This window comes from Eleginops maclovinus, chromosome 9 (assembly GCF_036324505.1).
Source record: "Eleginops maclovinus isolate JMC-PN-2008 ecotype Puerto Natales chromosome 9, JC_Emac_rtc_rv5, whole genome shotgun sequence".
Lineage (NCBI taxonomy): Eukaryota > Metazoa > Chordata > Actinopteri > Perciformes > Eleginopidae > Eleginops > Eleginops maclovinus.
Window position 1 is genome coordinate 13,518,727 of NC_086357.1, and position 15,183 is coordinate 13,533,909.

Genomic DNA, 15,183 nt, shown 5'->3' on the forward strand with positions numbered 1-15,183 from the left:
CTGTGTCCAATGAGTCTCTACTATCATTTTAGTATCAGGTAAAGACAGTTAATATATCAAATGAAAATAAATTTACAGAAGAAAGGACAAAAACTAAAACTTGATAAAAGTAAGAATTTACATAGTGTGAAGACAGCAATGCTAGGAGACAAATCTATACTACAGGTGTTGTCTTGTGCGCACCTACAGTAGAGTGTACTCAGTCTCTGATTATATTGCCAATGTAAATCAGTGGTGGAATGTAACAAAGTACATTTACTCAAGTATTGTACTTAAGGACTATTTTTCCATGCTTGTACTTTACTTGAGTATTTCCATTTAATGCTAAATGTACTTTTACTCCGCTACATTTCGGAGGCAAGTATTGTACTTTTTGCTCTACTACATGTATTAAATACTAAAAGTTTTTGACTACTTTGTACATGAAAACACAATGTGATGCAATACGTTAGCTTTTTATATGCACAGTAAAAGTATCCAAAATTGGCTCCACATTGCCAAACTTCAACATTAAAATGATTTGAAATGTACATTAATTTGCTACTGATAAAAACAAAATAATATTATTCTACAACACTGTAGAATAGATCCATTCTGCTAAATTAGTACTTCTACTTTTGATAAACAAAGTACATTTGACTGTTAATACTTCTGTATATATTATTAAATTCATGATGTTTACTTGTATTGGAGTATTTCAAGACCACAGTAATTCTACTTTCAATTAAGTAGAGGCCTTGAGTACTTTTTCCACCACTAGGGGAATTGCAAATTGCCTCATGCAAATAAGTCTTGAATGACCTCTTCAGACCTCTGTTAAAACAACAGTTAAATAACTTGATGTAATCTCAATATCTGCTCATTTAAAGTCACCTATGAGTCAAATGTAAGGCTTCTAAAACGTTTCAAATTAAAAAATAAATATTTAAAAGATCATTTTAATTGATCCATTTCTCTAATCAGTGGAAGAAAAACATGTTATCAATAAAAATAATGCCCTGTTTTCAAACACACATAGGAAAAGTTTTATCTTTAAATGTCTACCATATATAAATAAAAATCACTTAAAACATGATGTACACATTTTTCTTCCCAAGTAGTTTTGTTGTCAGTGCTTTGTGCCAATGGATTAGGGTTTCCAGTTTTGTTTGAATTCTGCCGTCCAACATGCAAAACCTGCCACACCCAATTAAAGTCACATCCTTTCATTATTTGACAGCTTCAGAGTCACCTAGACGGTGCCCAGCTCCATCAGGTAAAATATATTTGTAGTAATGGTCGTTTATAAGTTTAATGGCAGGCAGTAAATGTGAATTTAAAAGTATAAGATGAATAGAGAAGTGGGGATTCTGCGGACAAAAATGATTGATTTGAACTTTGTCTGTTTCACAGCCATGGTAGTTTTTGTAAATGTATATTTATCATAATATCAGAGGCATCCTGGGTCCTTCTGAATGTCACCAGCTGGTTTGTGTTAAAAAACACATACAGTATACTAAATGTTGTATTTATCTGTCATCTAGTATTGTGCTTGTACCAATAGACTTCATCAAGTTTTAAGTTGTTTTATTTTGTAAGCCTATCATTAACATACTTCACTTTGTGTAATACTCGCATAATGTATAGCTATCAGTTTAGAAATTGAATTTTACTGTACTATAAGGACATAATTCACCATTGTCTTTGATTTCAACAGCAATATGCTTATGTGCCTTTTCTTTCCTATGTTTTAAAATTTAGTTTGTTGTTCATCTTTATTTTCTCCTCTAAAATGTATACAGTATAAATGCGAGGACAATGTTCCTTCTTTGACTGCATTTTATTTTGGCCAATGTTGCCACCTTTTTTTCAAAAAGTTCTCTTAATAACAGGAGAAGAAATGATTTGCCAGTGGCTGTTCTGCTTTTAATATGTCAAAGCCGAGCCCAGTTCATTTTCATCCAAATAAGTCATGCAAAGAGCTTCGAAAACCAAATCAAATTATCTACACAAAGTCCAATCTAGTGCAATAATTACGTTTTTAGGCAAGGGCTCCAACTGAATAAGTGGTAAGAGATTTACAAAATTAGCTTTTTGTTTACCACAAGTGTTTTTTGCTTTTGTCACAAAGTAGACACTTCACAGGTGATTTAAATACCCCAGATTTGAATCACACAGAGTCAAGTTCTTTGGTTTATAAAATGTATTTTACAAGTTTTAAAAACATGAAATAGCAAAAATATACATTGAATTGTTTCCTATTGTAGATTAAAAAGGATCACAATAAAATACTCCAAAGATTATAATAGATAAAACGAAGGGATCAGGGCTTTACCCAGCTACTGGCCATAGACGAGGAGAGAGAGGGAGAGAGGGAGAGAGAGGTGTGAGAGAGGTGGTGTCCGTGTGTGCCTTCAGTTACCAGCACTCTCTTCCTGGTCGAGAAGTATGAGGGGCCGTTTAGGCCATAACTATGAGGGGCCGTTTAGGCCATAACACACTGGAATTCTCTCCCCTTCCCACTGAAACTGTCTCTGCACACTGAAAAAATATTTCACGGCACACTGGAAATAACTTTCATATATATTAATGGGTGTCAAAACACACTGGAATACTTGCCTCCACACTGTAGAATTGCACAATAAAAGCACAAGAGAGAGAGAGAGAGAGAGAGGGAGGGGGGGTTTGTGTGTGAGAGAGGGGGGGAGGGCGCGAGAGCATTTTTCAGTGTAACCGGAAGGCATTTCAGTGCGTCCGGAAGACCATTAGACTAGTAGGCCTAGTGAGAAGAACATGACATTTCAGCGTTATTTCATTGCATATTTTTTTGTGTTTCAATATGAAGGTGCAACTTTTTTATATTTTGATCAGTCTGCAGGCCTTATTCGTTATTGGCAATCGCGAGTACATCGTTTATTTTTTTTATTTATTTAAAAAGGTTTAGAGAAAAAAATAAAATAAAGTCTTATAATGAACTAAAACAAGTTAATCGAGGAATTCATGGAGTGCTAGGTCATGAAGACAAGTTATGGCACAGATATTAACAAGGTCCGGCGCAATGCCAAAAAGCGAGGCTATTCCTTGCCAGTTAAGCCCAAGACCCATGCGCAACTCTATCTGTTCTGCTGTCAAATCGTACCGTGGGCGACCAGTGCCGCTTCTATTAATAGGTGGTACAATGGTCATTTCTCTCGGAAGATCGTCATCGACCTGTTGCAGAACAGCCATCATGCACTGATATAATTGTTCAAGTAAAATTGTACACGGTCTTCCCTCCAATGTATCATGTTGCCGTACAATGTTTGTTATGTGGAATATTGTCCTAGCATGGGCTTCAAGTTCACGAAAACACCTCACATTTGGATATACCTGAATTATTTCGAGACAATGTAGAATTTGCGAAAATATCTCAATAACATCTTCGTTGTTTGACCTAACTGATACGTGACATGCGAGGAAAATTATTAGGCCTACAATGATCTGTTTGTGCATCATTTTATGCTTTTGTCGTAGGCTACCTGAACTCGTACAACGTACAATGAACCTGTTATCGTCTAATGGCTTTCCGGACGCACTGACATGCCTTCCGGTTACACTGAAATGCCTTCCGGACACACTGAAAAATGCTCGCGCGCTTCCCCCCCCACCCCCCCTCTCTCACTCTCTCACACACACACACACACACACACACACGCACACAGACATTCTCTCTCTCTCTCTCTCTCTCTCTCTCTCTCTCTCTCTCTCTCTCTCTCTCTCTCTCTCTCTCTCTCTCTCTCACTCACTCACTCACTCACTCACTCACTTGTGCTGTTATTGTGCAAATCTAGTGTGGAGGCAAGTATTCCAGTGTGTTTTGACACCCATTAATATATATGAAAGTTATTTCCAGTGTGCCGTGAAATATTTTTTCAGTGTGCAGAGACAGTTTCAGTGGGAAGGGGAGAGAATTCCAGTGTGTTATGGCCTAAACGGCCCCTAAGGCAGCGCTGGGGTGACGATGTGCGTGTTTGTCGTTGCAGCATTAGATTTAACCGCTCGTACTCCCGACAGTCTCGTCGTTCCGTTTCAAAGCGTCGTACCGTCTTGAAATCCGATTTCCTGCACGCCTGCACCACGTCAGGTCCTTATCTCGTCTCGTCTCGTCTGGTCCTCTCTCTCTCCTTCTCCCGGAGTCTTGTATTAGATCAGTCTTAATTATGCGATGGCTTCAGGTGCGTCCTCGGGTGTCTCACCAGTGTCCCAAATAGCCTGCCAGGTGAATCAAACAGAAAACAAAAACAAAAACAAAAGCACTGCACTCCAATAATATTTAAGACACAACACCACAACTCATATTATAAATAAAACATGCATACACAAGTCACTTACTACTCTCACTGTGTGTTGCCATCTAGTGGACACGAGAGAGTTAACAATCTATCAACAAATTGATATGGTCTTGCTTAATGTACCTATTGAATCGGTCCCATTTAATCATTATCAGACAAAATTTGCCCCCCTGAGATTTTTTTCAGGAGCCGCCACTGCTCAGGTGTCTCATCGGTGTCCCAAATAGCCTGCCAGGTGAATCAAACAGAAAACAAAAACAAAAGCACCGCACTCCAATTAAATTTAAGACACAACACCACAACTCATATTATAAATAAAACATGCATAAACTGGCTTTCTGGCTGCACTTTGTGACACTTTGCTCTGATTTTGTGTTACAGGTTAATTGTTCACTGTGTGTAGTTCAATTTATCCAACATCCGATGGAAGCACAACCTGAGAAAGACTGGAGCAGTGATCTCTTTGACTGCTTTGAGGATGCAAGTACATGTAAGAAATAAAACCATGACTTAAACCTTTTTTAAATCATTTTTGCAATATCAAACCCTTATCCAGCAAGTAACTCTGTTAGTGTATCTCCCTGTTGTTTTTCAGGTTGCTATGGTTTCTGGTGTGGCCCTTTTCTTGCCTGCACTGTTGCAGGACGGTTTGGTGAGAACCGTTGTCTCCCATTATGTGACACAGCCTGCGGCATGCCTCTGTGTGTGCCTCCTGCAGTCCTGGCTGTTAGGGTTGCCATGCGAAACAGATACCATATCAAGGTAGGATGCTTCTACGCCTATATGTACTAGATTTCACAAGACACATTTCATATAAGTAAAGCAGTTTACAACTTACAAAAACAAACTTTTTTTTGGTTGCTTCTCTGCAGGGTTCTATCTGTAACGACATATTAGTGTCCCTTTGCTGCCAGTGGTGCTCCTGGTGTCAGATGCATCGTGAGTTAAAACATCGCAATAAAACCCCCAATTTCATCGTGGTGCAAAATCAACCCATTGTACAAATGCAGCCTGCTGCAATGATGATGGTTCCCCAAGCTGGTTTTGTGAGCCAACCAGGAGTCACCGTGATATCACACTGAGCTCTATGGATTCTCATGTGTCTGCTGGGCCTAGTGAAGGAAGTTCAGCTCAGGCTGCTGTTGATTTTGTAACACCGTTTTTTAAAGTGTAATCACTTAAAAAAAACTAAATGCAATCGCTTTGAATTGTGTCTCTGTTTTGTCAGAGTATTGAGTGTAAGTTTCTTAACTATAATGACAATCATTGTTTAAAATTTCTCAGGAAAATTACTTTGCATGTATTGTGTCAAGGATAGGATAAAGAATTTTCATTCCACCAAAATGATTTGAGTGTGGTCTAAATAAAGGAATTAATAAAGTTGTAGAATGAGGAATAAAGTACTACTCAGCATCTTCATTGTAAATGCGGTTCACCCTAAAGGCCAACAGAGGGCACTCTATGATCAAAATTGATTGCCAAAAGACTTCATCGATTACAAAAGAGGATACACCCAGGGGTGTAGTGGGCGTTGGACGCGGGGGTACGCCGTCCACCCACTTCTCCCGACGTGATATATAAAAAAATAATAAATATAAAATAGCTTAGGCTACAACTAAAAAAAAAATTAAAAAAAATAGCTTACAACTCAAATGTCAATCCGGAGATATTGGCAATGGTGAGAACAACCTACATAGGCTACATAAGACATCCCCAGTATCTGTCCGTGACCTATATTGGCTACGACATGAACATAACATGAACATTCGATAATCGTCATCAACCTGAGACTTAAAACAAGACAAAAAAAAACAACGAGAACGTGGATGTGATGTGTAGCCTATTTTGATTTCAGTGTGGTTAGTGTAGTTATTAAAATGTCAAATCGACAGAAAAGTATTGATTTTTATTTTCGGAAAGATGTCAGCAATGAAATTCAGGAGCCAGAGACGTTGACTGAGCCACAAGCCAGCACCACCACCGAAGTTCCCACATCTTCTGCTAATGCTAGCGCGGAGGTGGTGGGGAGCTCCCATATTTCTATGGGGAGCTCCGACAGCTCACCGTTCGCGATCTGGACTGAGGAGATGTGGAAGAGAAAAAAGGAGGCCTATCCCTGGATCGACGCAAAGGACGGGAAACTGGGCTATATGACACCTGTGTGTATTTCTGCATGTTAAGCTGAATATATGTATGGCTTTTTGGGTGGGAGTGTGTGTGTGTGTGTGTGTGTGTGTGTGTGTGTGTGTGTGTGTGTGTGTGTGTGTGTGTGTGTGTGTGTGTGTGTGTGTGTGTGTGTGTTTGGGGGGTGACGTCACAAATAGCGTACCCTCACTTAAAAAATCCCCACTACACCACTGGATACACCCATCCATTGCAATCATCTTCTTTGGTAAACTAATAGTGTAATACTCCAAACTTCTGCAATAAAATGGACTAGCCAAAGATCATAATTCATACATAAACATATTCTTAGTGATGATGGCCGTCTCGTTTCACATAAGCATTGAGCACAATGTGCAGCGAACTTTTTTCTTTTCTTCTTTTCCTGTTTTCTTGGTGCTGTTCTCGTTTTCTTTCCTTACTGAGGACGGTTAAGCCATCATGAATCCAAAGTTTCGTACAAATATAAAAAATATTATTCAAAAAATATGTTCTGACAGGTTAACAAATGTTTTAGTTTTATTTGGTCATCGCTGACGTTAAATTGACCGGACTTTGTGCAGATTGATATGACGCAGGGCCGCCCCTCCCTGCGTCATATCAATGAGTGCCCTACGCAGTGTAGGGCCTCACATTGCGCTGGGGGCCTCATATTATGCACGCTAAATTTGCCCCGCCTTGAGACGAGAAAAAAACAACAAGAAGTTCGAGCTTCAACCGAAGGTGGGTATTTCGTATAGGTGGAATGTAGCTTTGGCCATAACATAAACTTCAGCTGCAATTCAGGTCATGAAAGGCAGTCTCTGTATAGCCTATAGGTTCTATTAGGCTAAAGCTTAGTATAAAGCTTAGCTTAGGCTCTAATGTGTCTACAAAATTAAGCAATACTTTTGAACCCTGCTTTATCCAATGTTCAGATTTCTGACCTGGAAATATGTATGCAATGTATGCATTTTTCAGTTTACACCTTTAAACTTAACATTTCATAAGACTTGTAAAACAAAAAAGTGTTTTTTTAACGTTCGGTATCAACTGGGGAAGCTTCATGTTCATGGTGACTGTGGGGTCTCGCCTTAATTCCTAACAGTCCAAATCATGTGATCCACAACAGAGAGGGCCTCGTGACAAAATGTCGCTTAGGGCCCCAAGTTGACCAGGGGCTGCCCTGATATGACGGCACAGTCTCTTGATAAGAGCATCACACCTTTATATTTAAATGACTATCTTAATGACGAATAAAACATTTAAGAAGTTGAAAAGGCAAATGTTTCTTTTAATACATTCCATTTCACTCCCATACCGGACATTATTACTACTTAATTAATAAATTAATGATAAGACCTACCTGACATTTTTAGAATTTTAGTGTTTTCACTGATTTGAACCAATAATCAATAATGTAAATAAATACAATAAAATGAAACAGCTAAAGTGCATATCAGCAGTTTTTTAAATTTAAACTCTTATAATCTTACTCGTACTCTTATGACAATGCATCACATACATTTTATGTAAATATGTTAAGGAAAATTCAGCCGTTTCTGTTGAAACTTTTTTTTATAGTTTCCATGACATGTGACCCAGTCCCTCCAAATCAATGAACCATTCTTTTTCTACACATGACGAGTAGGAAACACCTCTTTTTATTGACTTTTATTTTATCTTATTTTTTATATTAATATTAAATATTCATCAATGTTGTTATGTCATGTGACACACTGACTCCAAGTCCACACCAGATATATGTAATATGTTTCTATGAATATTTTGTGAAAATCTTACTGTTTTTGATTGAAAAGTCTTAATTGTTTTAATACTGTCCATATTGTGTGATTCTAGGACTCCAAGTCAATGCAGCATTGTATCACTTTATGTGGTGGAAACTTCTGAAGCAATGGAGACGAAACTCAGAGATACACTGGAGAGCAGGAACTTGATGACAAAACACTGTTGGGTTTATTCTGAGTTACGGCCGGAGAATTGACAAGACATAGAATAGGAAGAGGTTTAAACTAGTTCCAACTGGATAAACAACATTCTTCAAACGTCAGACTAAACAAGCTCAGACATCTAGGTCACAAATAAGGTGTTTACCGGAGCATAGTGGGCCAGATAAACCAATCTTAGGTCAGCATGAGCTTGTACCCACTGTGGGAACAACAAGGCTTCGGAAGCCCAGGCCTTAATGAAGATAACAGCAGCTGCAGGACCACAGAGAGGAAGACATGTAACTGAGCTAAAGATTTACAAGCTTACACAAAATATTCCCTAACACTTTACAGGACAAGTAGGACAAACCTCTTCATTGGATTTTAGTTGACCTTCTTTCTATAAATAATTTAATGAAAATTCAACATTTTCTTTATTGGAGATCTAATTGTAAGCAGCATTGTTATACTACACCGGAAAGCAGGACACACCTCTTTAAACAATATAAATGTAGACCTATATAATTATTAGAACAATTTTCATATAAAACAGAAGAACCAAAATCCAATAGAAAACAGCTAGTTGTGCCTGCCTTGAAAAATAACCGGTTGCAGGAACAAGAGATAGGTTATCAGGAATGTGTGTTAAGGAAGTTATGATCAAAACAGAAACCTAAAAACAATGGTACAAGTAAACTAAATTCCTTAAAAGTATTCCTGGTGCTCTGGATTATAGAAGGATAGGATCTATTACAAGGAACTCAAAGGAGTTATGTTTCATTGTATGCAAATGTCACTTGTTGCTTGTTTACCACCCAACAAATACAATCTGTTTTTAAAGAGGTGTGCATGGTTATCTTTGTCTTGTGAATATGTTTTTTAAACATTAATGCAAATGTCATTAAACAAAAGGGACACCTCTAAACCTATAAACAAATGATTATAATAACTTCATTAATAGGATATGCAATGTTGTGTGGAACTAAAAACACCAATTTAACTTGGAACTGAATTAGACAAACAGACAAAAAGGAGGAGCAGATAAAATATCAAAGACACGACAATTATGAAAATGTGCTATCTGATCAAAATAAATAATGATTGGTTACCTTGATATGAATTCAAATTAAATCACAGACTTCATATCGATTGATCTACCTTTTCTGCTGCAACACCTTAAAAAGTGAAGTCTCTGGGTTTACTTGCAGAGTGTTTCCTTGACCTCACCTTCAAAGAACAGCGAGGAAGTTAGTGTGGGGATGGGTCAAATGAGGTGGACTAGGATTACATATGAATTTCAATATGAATACCCTGTTTATACCCCTGTTACCCCATAAAGGATGTTGAGATTTCACAATAGGATACATGGTGGAGTACCTAAACAAGCTTAAAGTACAGTGTACATCTTTTTTTATTTTAAGTTCAAAGGCTAGAACATCAAACTATCAGTTTCATTTTCGTAATGTTGTGCCAATGGATTCAAGTTTTGCAGCATTGTTTCTGTTTATCTGTATGACACAGATCACCTTATATATCTAAACCATCAGGAAGGTTCTCCTTCATTCACAGCTTCAGTGTCGCAGAGGTCTCCAGCTCCATCAGGTAAACATTTCACCTTTATCCTAACTGTATTGAGATGAATTTACAAGTATAAAGTGATGAGGAAGAGGGTTTCTGAAGACAATTTTTTAAATAATTAATTAAATGTATACTTCTATTACAATATGATAGATTCTTAGGAACAGATCTCAGTCTTTTGGTTTCTTTCTGCAGCGGCAAAGCACACCCGCGAATGTTAAATATTTGGTCTTTTTGTTTATAACCCTGCAGAATTCCTCTTTTTTCTTAAAAGTAAATGGATTTTAATGGACTTTAAATCAATTATTTAGCAAAAATAAATTAGAAAATATAATGGCATATTTCAAATTGTATTTGTTTATGCTATTTTATTTTTATTGTAACGTATAATGCCTTGTCTTTATTTTGCTGAACACCTGTTCAGCTGCTCATTAACAAATATCTTATCAGCCAATCACATGGCAGCAACTCAATGCATTTATGCATGCATGAACGTAAGTGTATAAATATATATATATATATATATATATATATACGGTATATATATATATATATATATATATATATATATACGGTATATATACAGTGGTATGCAAAAGTTTGGGCACCCCTCTGAGATTTCATGACAATTTGCTTTTCCTTTATAATAGAAGATCACAGCAACAACATTTGTTTTCCTACAAAGATGTAGACGTTTTAGTGTTTTCCAGACCAAAATTCTTAGGGTAGCATTACATAGTTTTATTATAATAAAATAAAATGCAAAAAATGGGATGTGCAAAAGTTTGGGCACCCTTATAAATAGCATTCATTTCAACACCTGTACGGATTTATAGCTGACAGGTTGCTGCACAAAATTGCTTTGATTAGCTCATTAGACCTTCAATTACAAAGACAGGTGGAACCAATCATGAAAAAGGCTATTTAACATAGGTAATAGCTGGCTGTGCCTGGCCTAGGTTCTTTCTTAGGGAGTGGCAAGATGGGGACCTCAAAACAACTCTCCACTGACCTGAAAGCTAAGATAATCCAACATTATAAATTAGGAGAAGGGTACAAAAAATTATCTGACAGGTTTAAACTGTCTGTCTCCACAGTCAGAAACGTAGTTGTGAAATGGAAGGCCACAGGAACAGTCCGTGTGAAGGAAAGATGTGGTAGGCCGACAAAAATAGGGGAAAGGCACAGGCGAAGGATGGTGAAAATGGTCACAGAGAAGCCACAGACCACCTCCAGAGAACTACAACAACATCTGGCTGCTGATGGTGTAGTTGTTCACCGTTCCACAATCCAGCGTACTTTGCACCAGGAAGAGCTCATTGGAAGGGTGATGTGCAAAAAGCCTTTCCTGAGTGTTAGTCACAAGAAGAGTCGCATGAGGTATGCAAAAGCACATCTGGACAAGCCAGAAGCATTTTGGAACAAAATACTGTGGTCAGATGAGACCAAGATTGAGTTATTTGGTGGAGGATCTATCATGTTATGGGGCTGTGTGGCTAGCACAGGTACTGGAAAACTTGTTAAAGTTGAGGGCCACATGAATTCCTTACAGTACCAGGAGATTCTTGACAAGAATGTTCTAGAGTCAGTCACAAAGTTGAAGCTACGCCGGGGTTGGATTTTTCAGCAGGACAATGATCCTAAGCACCGATCAAAATCCACCAAGGAATTCATGCAGAAGCACAGGTACAATGTTCTGGAATGGCCATCCCAGTCCCCAGACCTTAACATCATTGAAAATGTATGGATTTATTTGAAGAAGGCTGTCCATGCACGGAGGCCAAGAAACCTGACTGAACTGGAGACGTTTTGTGTGGAAGAATGGGCCAAAATACCACCTGCCAGGCTTAAGGGACTTGTCTGTGGCTACAGGAGGCGTCTACAGGCCGTTATTGCAGCAAAAGGAGGCAATACTAAATATTAATGGAATTATTTCTTAGGGGTGCCCAAATTTATGCACATGCCTATTTTTGTTTGAATGCACATAAACATGTTTCTGTTTGACCAATAAAAGTTATTTCACTACTGAGATGTTTCTGTTACCATAAGGTATAACATATGTTAAAATGAAGTTGCTGCTTCAAAAGCTCAGCAAGTGACAAACTGATGCAGTGGTTTTCCTAAGGGGTGCCCAAACTTTTGCATACCACTGTATATATATATATATATATATATATATATATATGCTTAGTGCAGCATGCTCTGCATTTCTCACAGGAATGTATTTTTTAATAGCAATTTATCTGAAAAATATTTGTATTTCCTTTACAAATGCTTGTCGAGATCAAGAAGTTGGAAGGTTAACATTTAAAGATGCTTCACATTATCTCATATACAAGTTGTGTAATCAGTCCAAGATCTAAAGTCATATTACAATAAACCGAAACTGTCAAACTACTCCTCAGGTAGCTACTTTCATTTCACATTGTTGTGTGCAATTGATTCATTTTGAGGCATTGTCTAACAGAAAGACATCAGACATGCAAAACAAGTTATTCAAGGCTCTCCAAGACCTGATCAGTTCATCTGCTTAAAGGTGAATGATGCCACAAGAATGGAATGTCCATAGGTGCTCCAACTAAATAACTAGTAAAACAATTGCAATATATGAGCTTTGTATAATCAGGATTTTTTGTTGCTTTGCTCTGATTTTTGTGTGAACAGGTACATTGTTTACTGTGAGGCTAAAGTCATGCAACATCAGATGGCTGGAAACCCTGATACAGACTGGGGCAGTGGTCTCTATGACTGCTTTGAGGACGCGAGCACTTGTAAGAATCAAAATCACTACTTTTTTCTTTTATTTGGATATTCAAACCCTTCTTTAGCAAGTAACTGTTGAGTATCTGTGTGTTTTTCAGGTTGCTATGGTTTCTGGTGCTGCCCTTGTCTTGCCTGCACTGTTTCAGGACGGTTTGGAGAAAATAATTTTCTCCCACTATGTGACATTATCAGCCCTGCTATAACAGCATCCTGTGGAATACCCCTCTGTGTGCCTCCTGCAGTCCTGTCTTTAAGGGCTGCCATTCGTCACAGATATCATATCAAGGTAGGATGTTTGCAAAGCTGATGCATACTGGATGTCACATGTCACATTTCATGACAGTGAAGCTACTGTATGTTGAATTTCCAACACAAGGTTTATTTCTTTGGTTCTCTGCAGGGTTCTCTCTGTAAGGACATCGCAGTGTCCTGTTTCTGTCTGTGGTGCTCCTGGTGTCAGATGCATCGTGAGTTAAAACATCGCAAAAAAGGACCCAATGTCATCGTCGTGCAAAATCAACCTGTTGTACAAATGCAGCCTACAGTGATGATGGTTCCCCAAGCTGGTTTTATGACCCAAACAGTGGTGATGTCACAGTGAGCAATGCGGTTTCTCATTGGGTCTTCTGAAGGAAATTCAACTCATGCTGCTGTTTGTTTTGTACTGTAACACCAGTATTGAAGTGCAAGTTTGTCAATAAAAAAACAGACAAGTGCGATGACTTGAAATAAAAAAATGCAATCATTTTATCAGTTTGTTCTCCTTGACAAGAGAAAGAAAACCCTTCTGCTGTGATCAATATGCAGCACCAAACCAAAATACTAAATCAAAAAATGGTAAAGTGCAGCAGCTGGCTCCAGTGTTGAGGGTAGGTCTGAGCTCTGTAGCTTCTCATTGGTCAGTTGTGTCTTTTATGCAGGACTTGCTTGTTTTTCTCTAAATTTAGCGATTATTTGTGTTTTTTCCCAAATATACTTATAAAATAATCAGTTTTCTAATTTTCAATAGCTCCCATCTCATGTAACCCAGTGATTTCAAGTTAAGTATTGTTTTACTTATCTGGAAAAATACGATATACCATTTTAAGCTATTGAAAAAATAAAAGACTTTTCAACAAAGAAAAAAAAAATATTATAACAATTTTCATATAAAAAAGAATAAATAACATCCAATAAATAGAGGCGTATCTGGTCCAGTATGGATTTGGGGTCACATGACATGGAAGCTATTGAAAAAAAGAGAATTTATATTTTGGTAAAATATTTTAGTAAAACTAGTTCAAGAAACGTCAGTAATGAAAAGAGGCATGCCACATTAACTTTAATTTTTATAGCATAATGTTTACTTTGGCGGGTAATATAGCACAGATTTACTTAAAATGCGGTTTTATGTCCTTCAAACTAGTGACAGCACTTTTATAAAACCCTGTGGTTAAAGCGAGGGCTGGATGTGAGATAGCCATCCTCTCACTGCCGACAGGGTGAGTAAAATGATTGAAGTAAATCGAACCAGAGAGATGAAACTGGGAGTGTTGTTGCAGAACAAAGACATAGCAAAACAGGAAATGAGTGTTATTGTCAAGAAAGAAACATTCAGGTAGAAGTAAATTCCTTCACAGATAATATCGTGTCAGATAAACATTCCTCAAGTGCTCTGGATTAAAGAAAGAATCTAGTACACGAACTCAAAGGAGTTATGTGTCGTATCGAAAGGTCACTGGTTGCTTTTCAACGAGGAAACACCAAACAGATGAAACCAGGGTTCTTAAAGAAATTTGCAGTTAACCTTGGCTATCTCTTTTAAACTAAAAAAAAATGTCATTCAACAAAGGGGACACTTTCAAACGTACTCACTCATATTTAGAGAACTTCATTAATTAGTGTAAGAAAAGTTCTGAGAAAAAAAAATGCTATTCTTAAGCTGCTGCAACTTTTCACACTTAATGAAAAACTGAGTTCGTATTGATTCATGTACCTTTCATGCTGCCAAATTACACTACATTACATCTAGCTGACGCTTTTTTTCTAAAGAGACTTACAATAAGTGCAATAAACCATGAACAATCAAACAGAACAGCAAGACACATGCAGTACATGAGTTTAAGGCATGTGACGTGTATATGAATCGATGTTGCTTGAGTTCACTGACCTAGCTTGCATCCTCGACTCCACTTCTAAATAAAACTTGAACCCAATTGTATTGCTCCTAATACACTAAGCTTGTAATTTGAAAACAAACTGAAAACAAATGTTCCTCTGTCACTTATGATTAATCAACGTCTTTAGAAATCAGCAATGTAAGCCCGTGTTTCTTTGTATTAGTGTTTGTGGGGTTTTGTTATCCTTTGTTTTGATAATTGGATTCAAGTTTTGCAGCATTGTATATTAAGTTGTTCAACATAGACAGGCTGCCACTGCTTATCCAGCTCTATTCAGCTTTA

At 37.6% G+C, this 15,183-nt stretch overlaps 2 protein-coding genes across 4 annotated transcripts; both read left to right on the forward strand.

The window, feature by feature from the left end:
- The first annotated feature begins 141 nt into the window (after positions 1-141).
- Positions 142-5,758, forward strand: LOC134869185 (cornifelin homolog B-like). Of its 2 annotated transcripts, XM_063890641.1 has the most exons (5): positions 142-1,255; positions 4,466-4,545; positions 4,692-4,800; positions 4,906-5,072; positions 5,183-5,758. In XM_063890641.1, the coding sequence occupies exons 1-5, from the start codon at positions 1,168-1,170 to the stop codon at positions 5,390-5,392; spliced, it is 654 nt and encodes a 217-aa protein (XP_063746711.1). In that variant the 5' UTR covers positions 142-1,167; the 3' UTR covers positions 5,393-5,758. The 2 variants fall into 2 exon arrangements, with proteins under 2 accessions (XP_063746711.1, XP_063746712.1); XM_063890642.1 differs by lacking the exons at positions 142-1,255; positions 4,466-4,545 and adding an exon at positions 4,005-4,237.
- Positions 5,759-9,776: 4,018 nt separating this feature from the next.
- On the forward strand, positions 9,777-13,458 carry LOC134869913 (cornifelin homolog B-like). 2 transcript variants are annotated; one of them, XR_010166469.1, is made up of 4 exons: positions 9,777-9,793; positions 9,923-10,003; positions 12,644-12,750; positions 12,841-13,028. XR_010166469.1 is itself a non-coding variant. In XM_063891865.1 (4 exons), the coding sequence occupies exons 2-4, from the start codon at positions 12,672-12,674 to the stop codon at positions 13,341-13,343; spliced, it is 468 nt and encodes a 155-aa protein (XP_063747935.1). In that variant the 5' UTR covers positions 9,906-10,003; positions 12,644-12,671; the 3' UTR covers positions 13,344-13,458. The 2 variants fall into 2 exon arrangements, 1 of the variants encoding a protein (XP_063747935.1); XM_063891865.1 differs by lacking the exon at positions 9,777-9,793 and adding an exon at positions 13,143-13,458 and having other exon boundaries at positions 9,906-10,003.
- Positions 13,459-15,183: the final 1,725 nt, after the last annotated feature.

Coding starts and splice junctions, on each gene's coding strand:
- LOC134869913 (XM_063891865.1), top strand. CDS start 12,672: ATGCAACATCAGATGGCTGGAAACCCTGATACAGACTGGGGCAGTGGT. Junction 12,751..12,840: donor CTTTGAGGACGCGAGCACTT/GTAAGAATCAAA, acceptor TGTGTTTTTCAG/GTTGCTATGGTTTCTGGTGC. Junction 13,029..13,142: donor GTCACAGATATCATATCAAG/GTAGGATGTTTG, acceptor GGTTCTCTGCAG/GGTTCTCTCTGTAAGGACAT.
- LOC134869185 (XM_063890641.1), top strand. CDS start 1,168: ATGCAAAACCTGCCACACCCAATTAAAGTCACATCCTTTCATTATTTG. Junction 4,546..4,691: donor TGTCCCAAATAGCCTGCCAG/GTGAATCAAACA, acceptor TTTGTGTTACAG/GTTAATTGTTCACTGTGTGT. Junction 5,073..5,182: donor GAAACAGATACCATATCAAG/GTAGGATGCTTC, acceptor GCTTCTCTGCAG/GGTTCTATCTGTAACGACAT.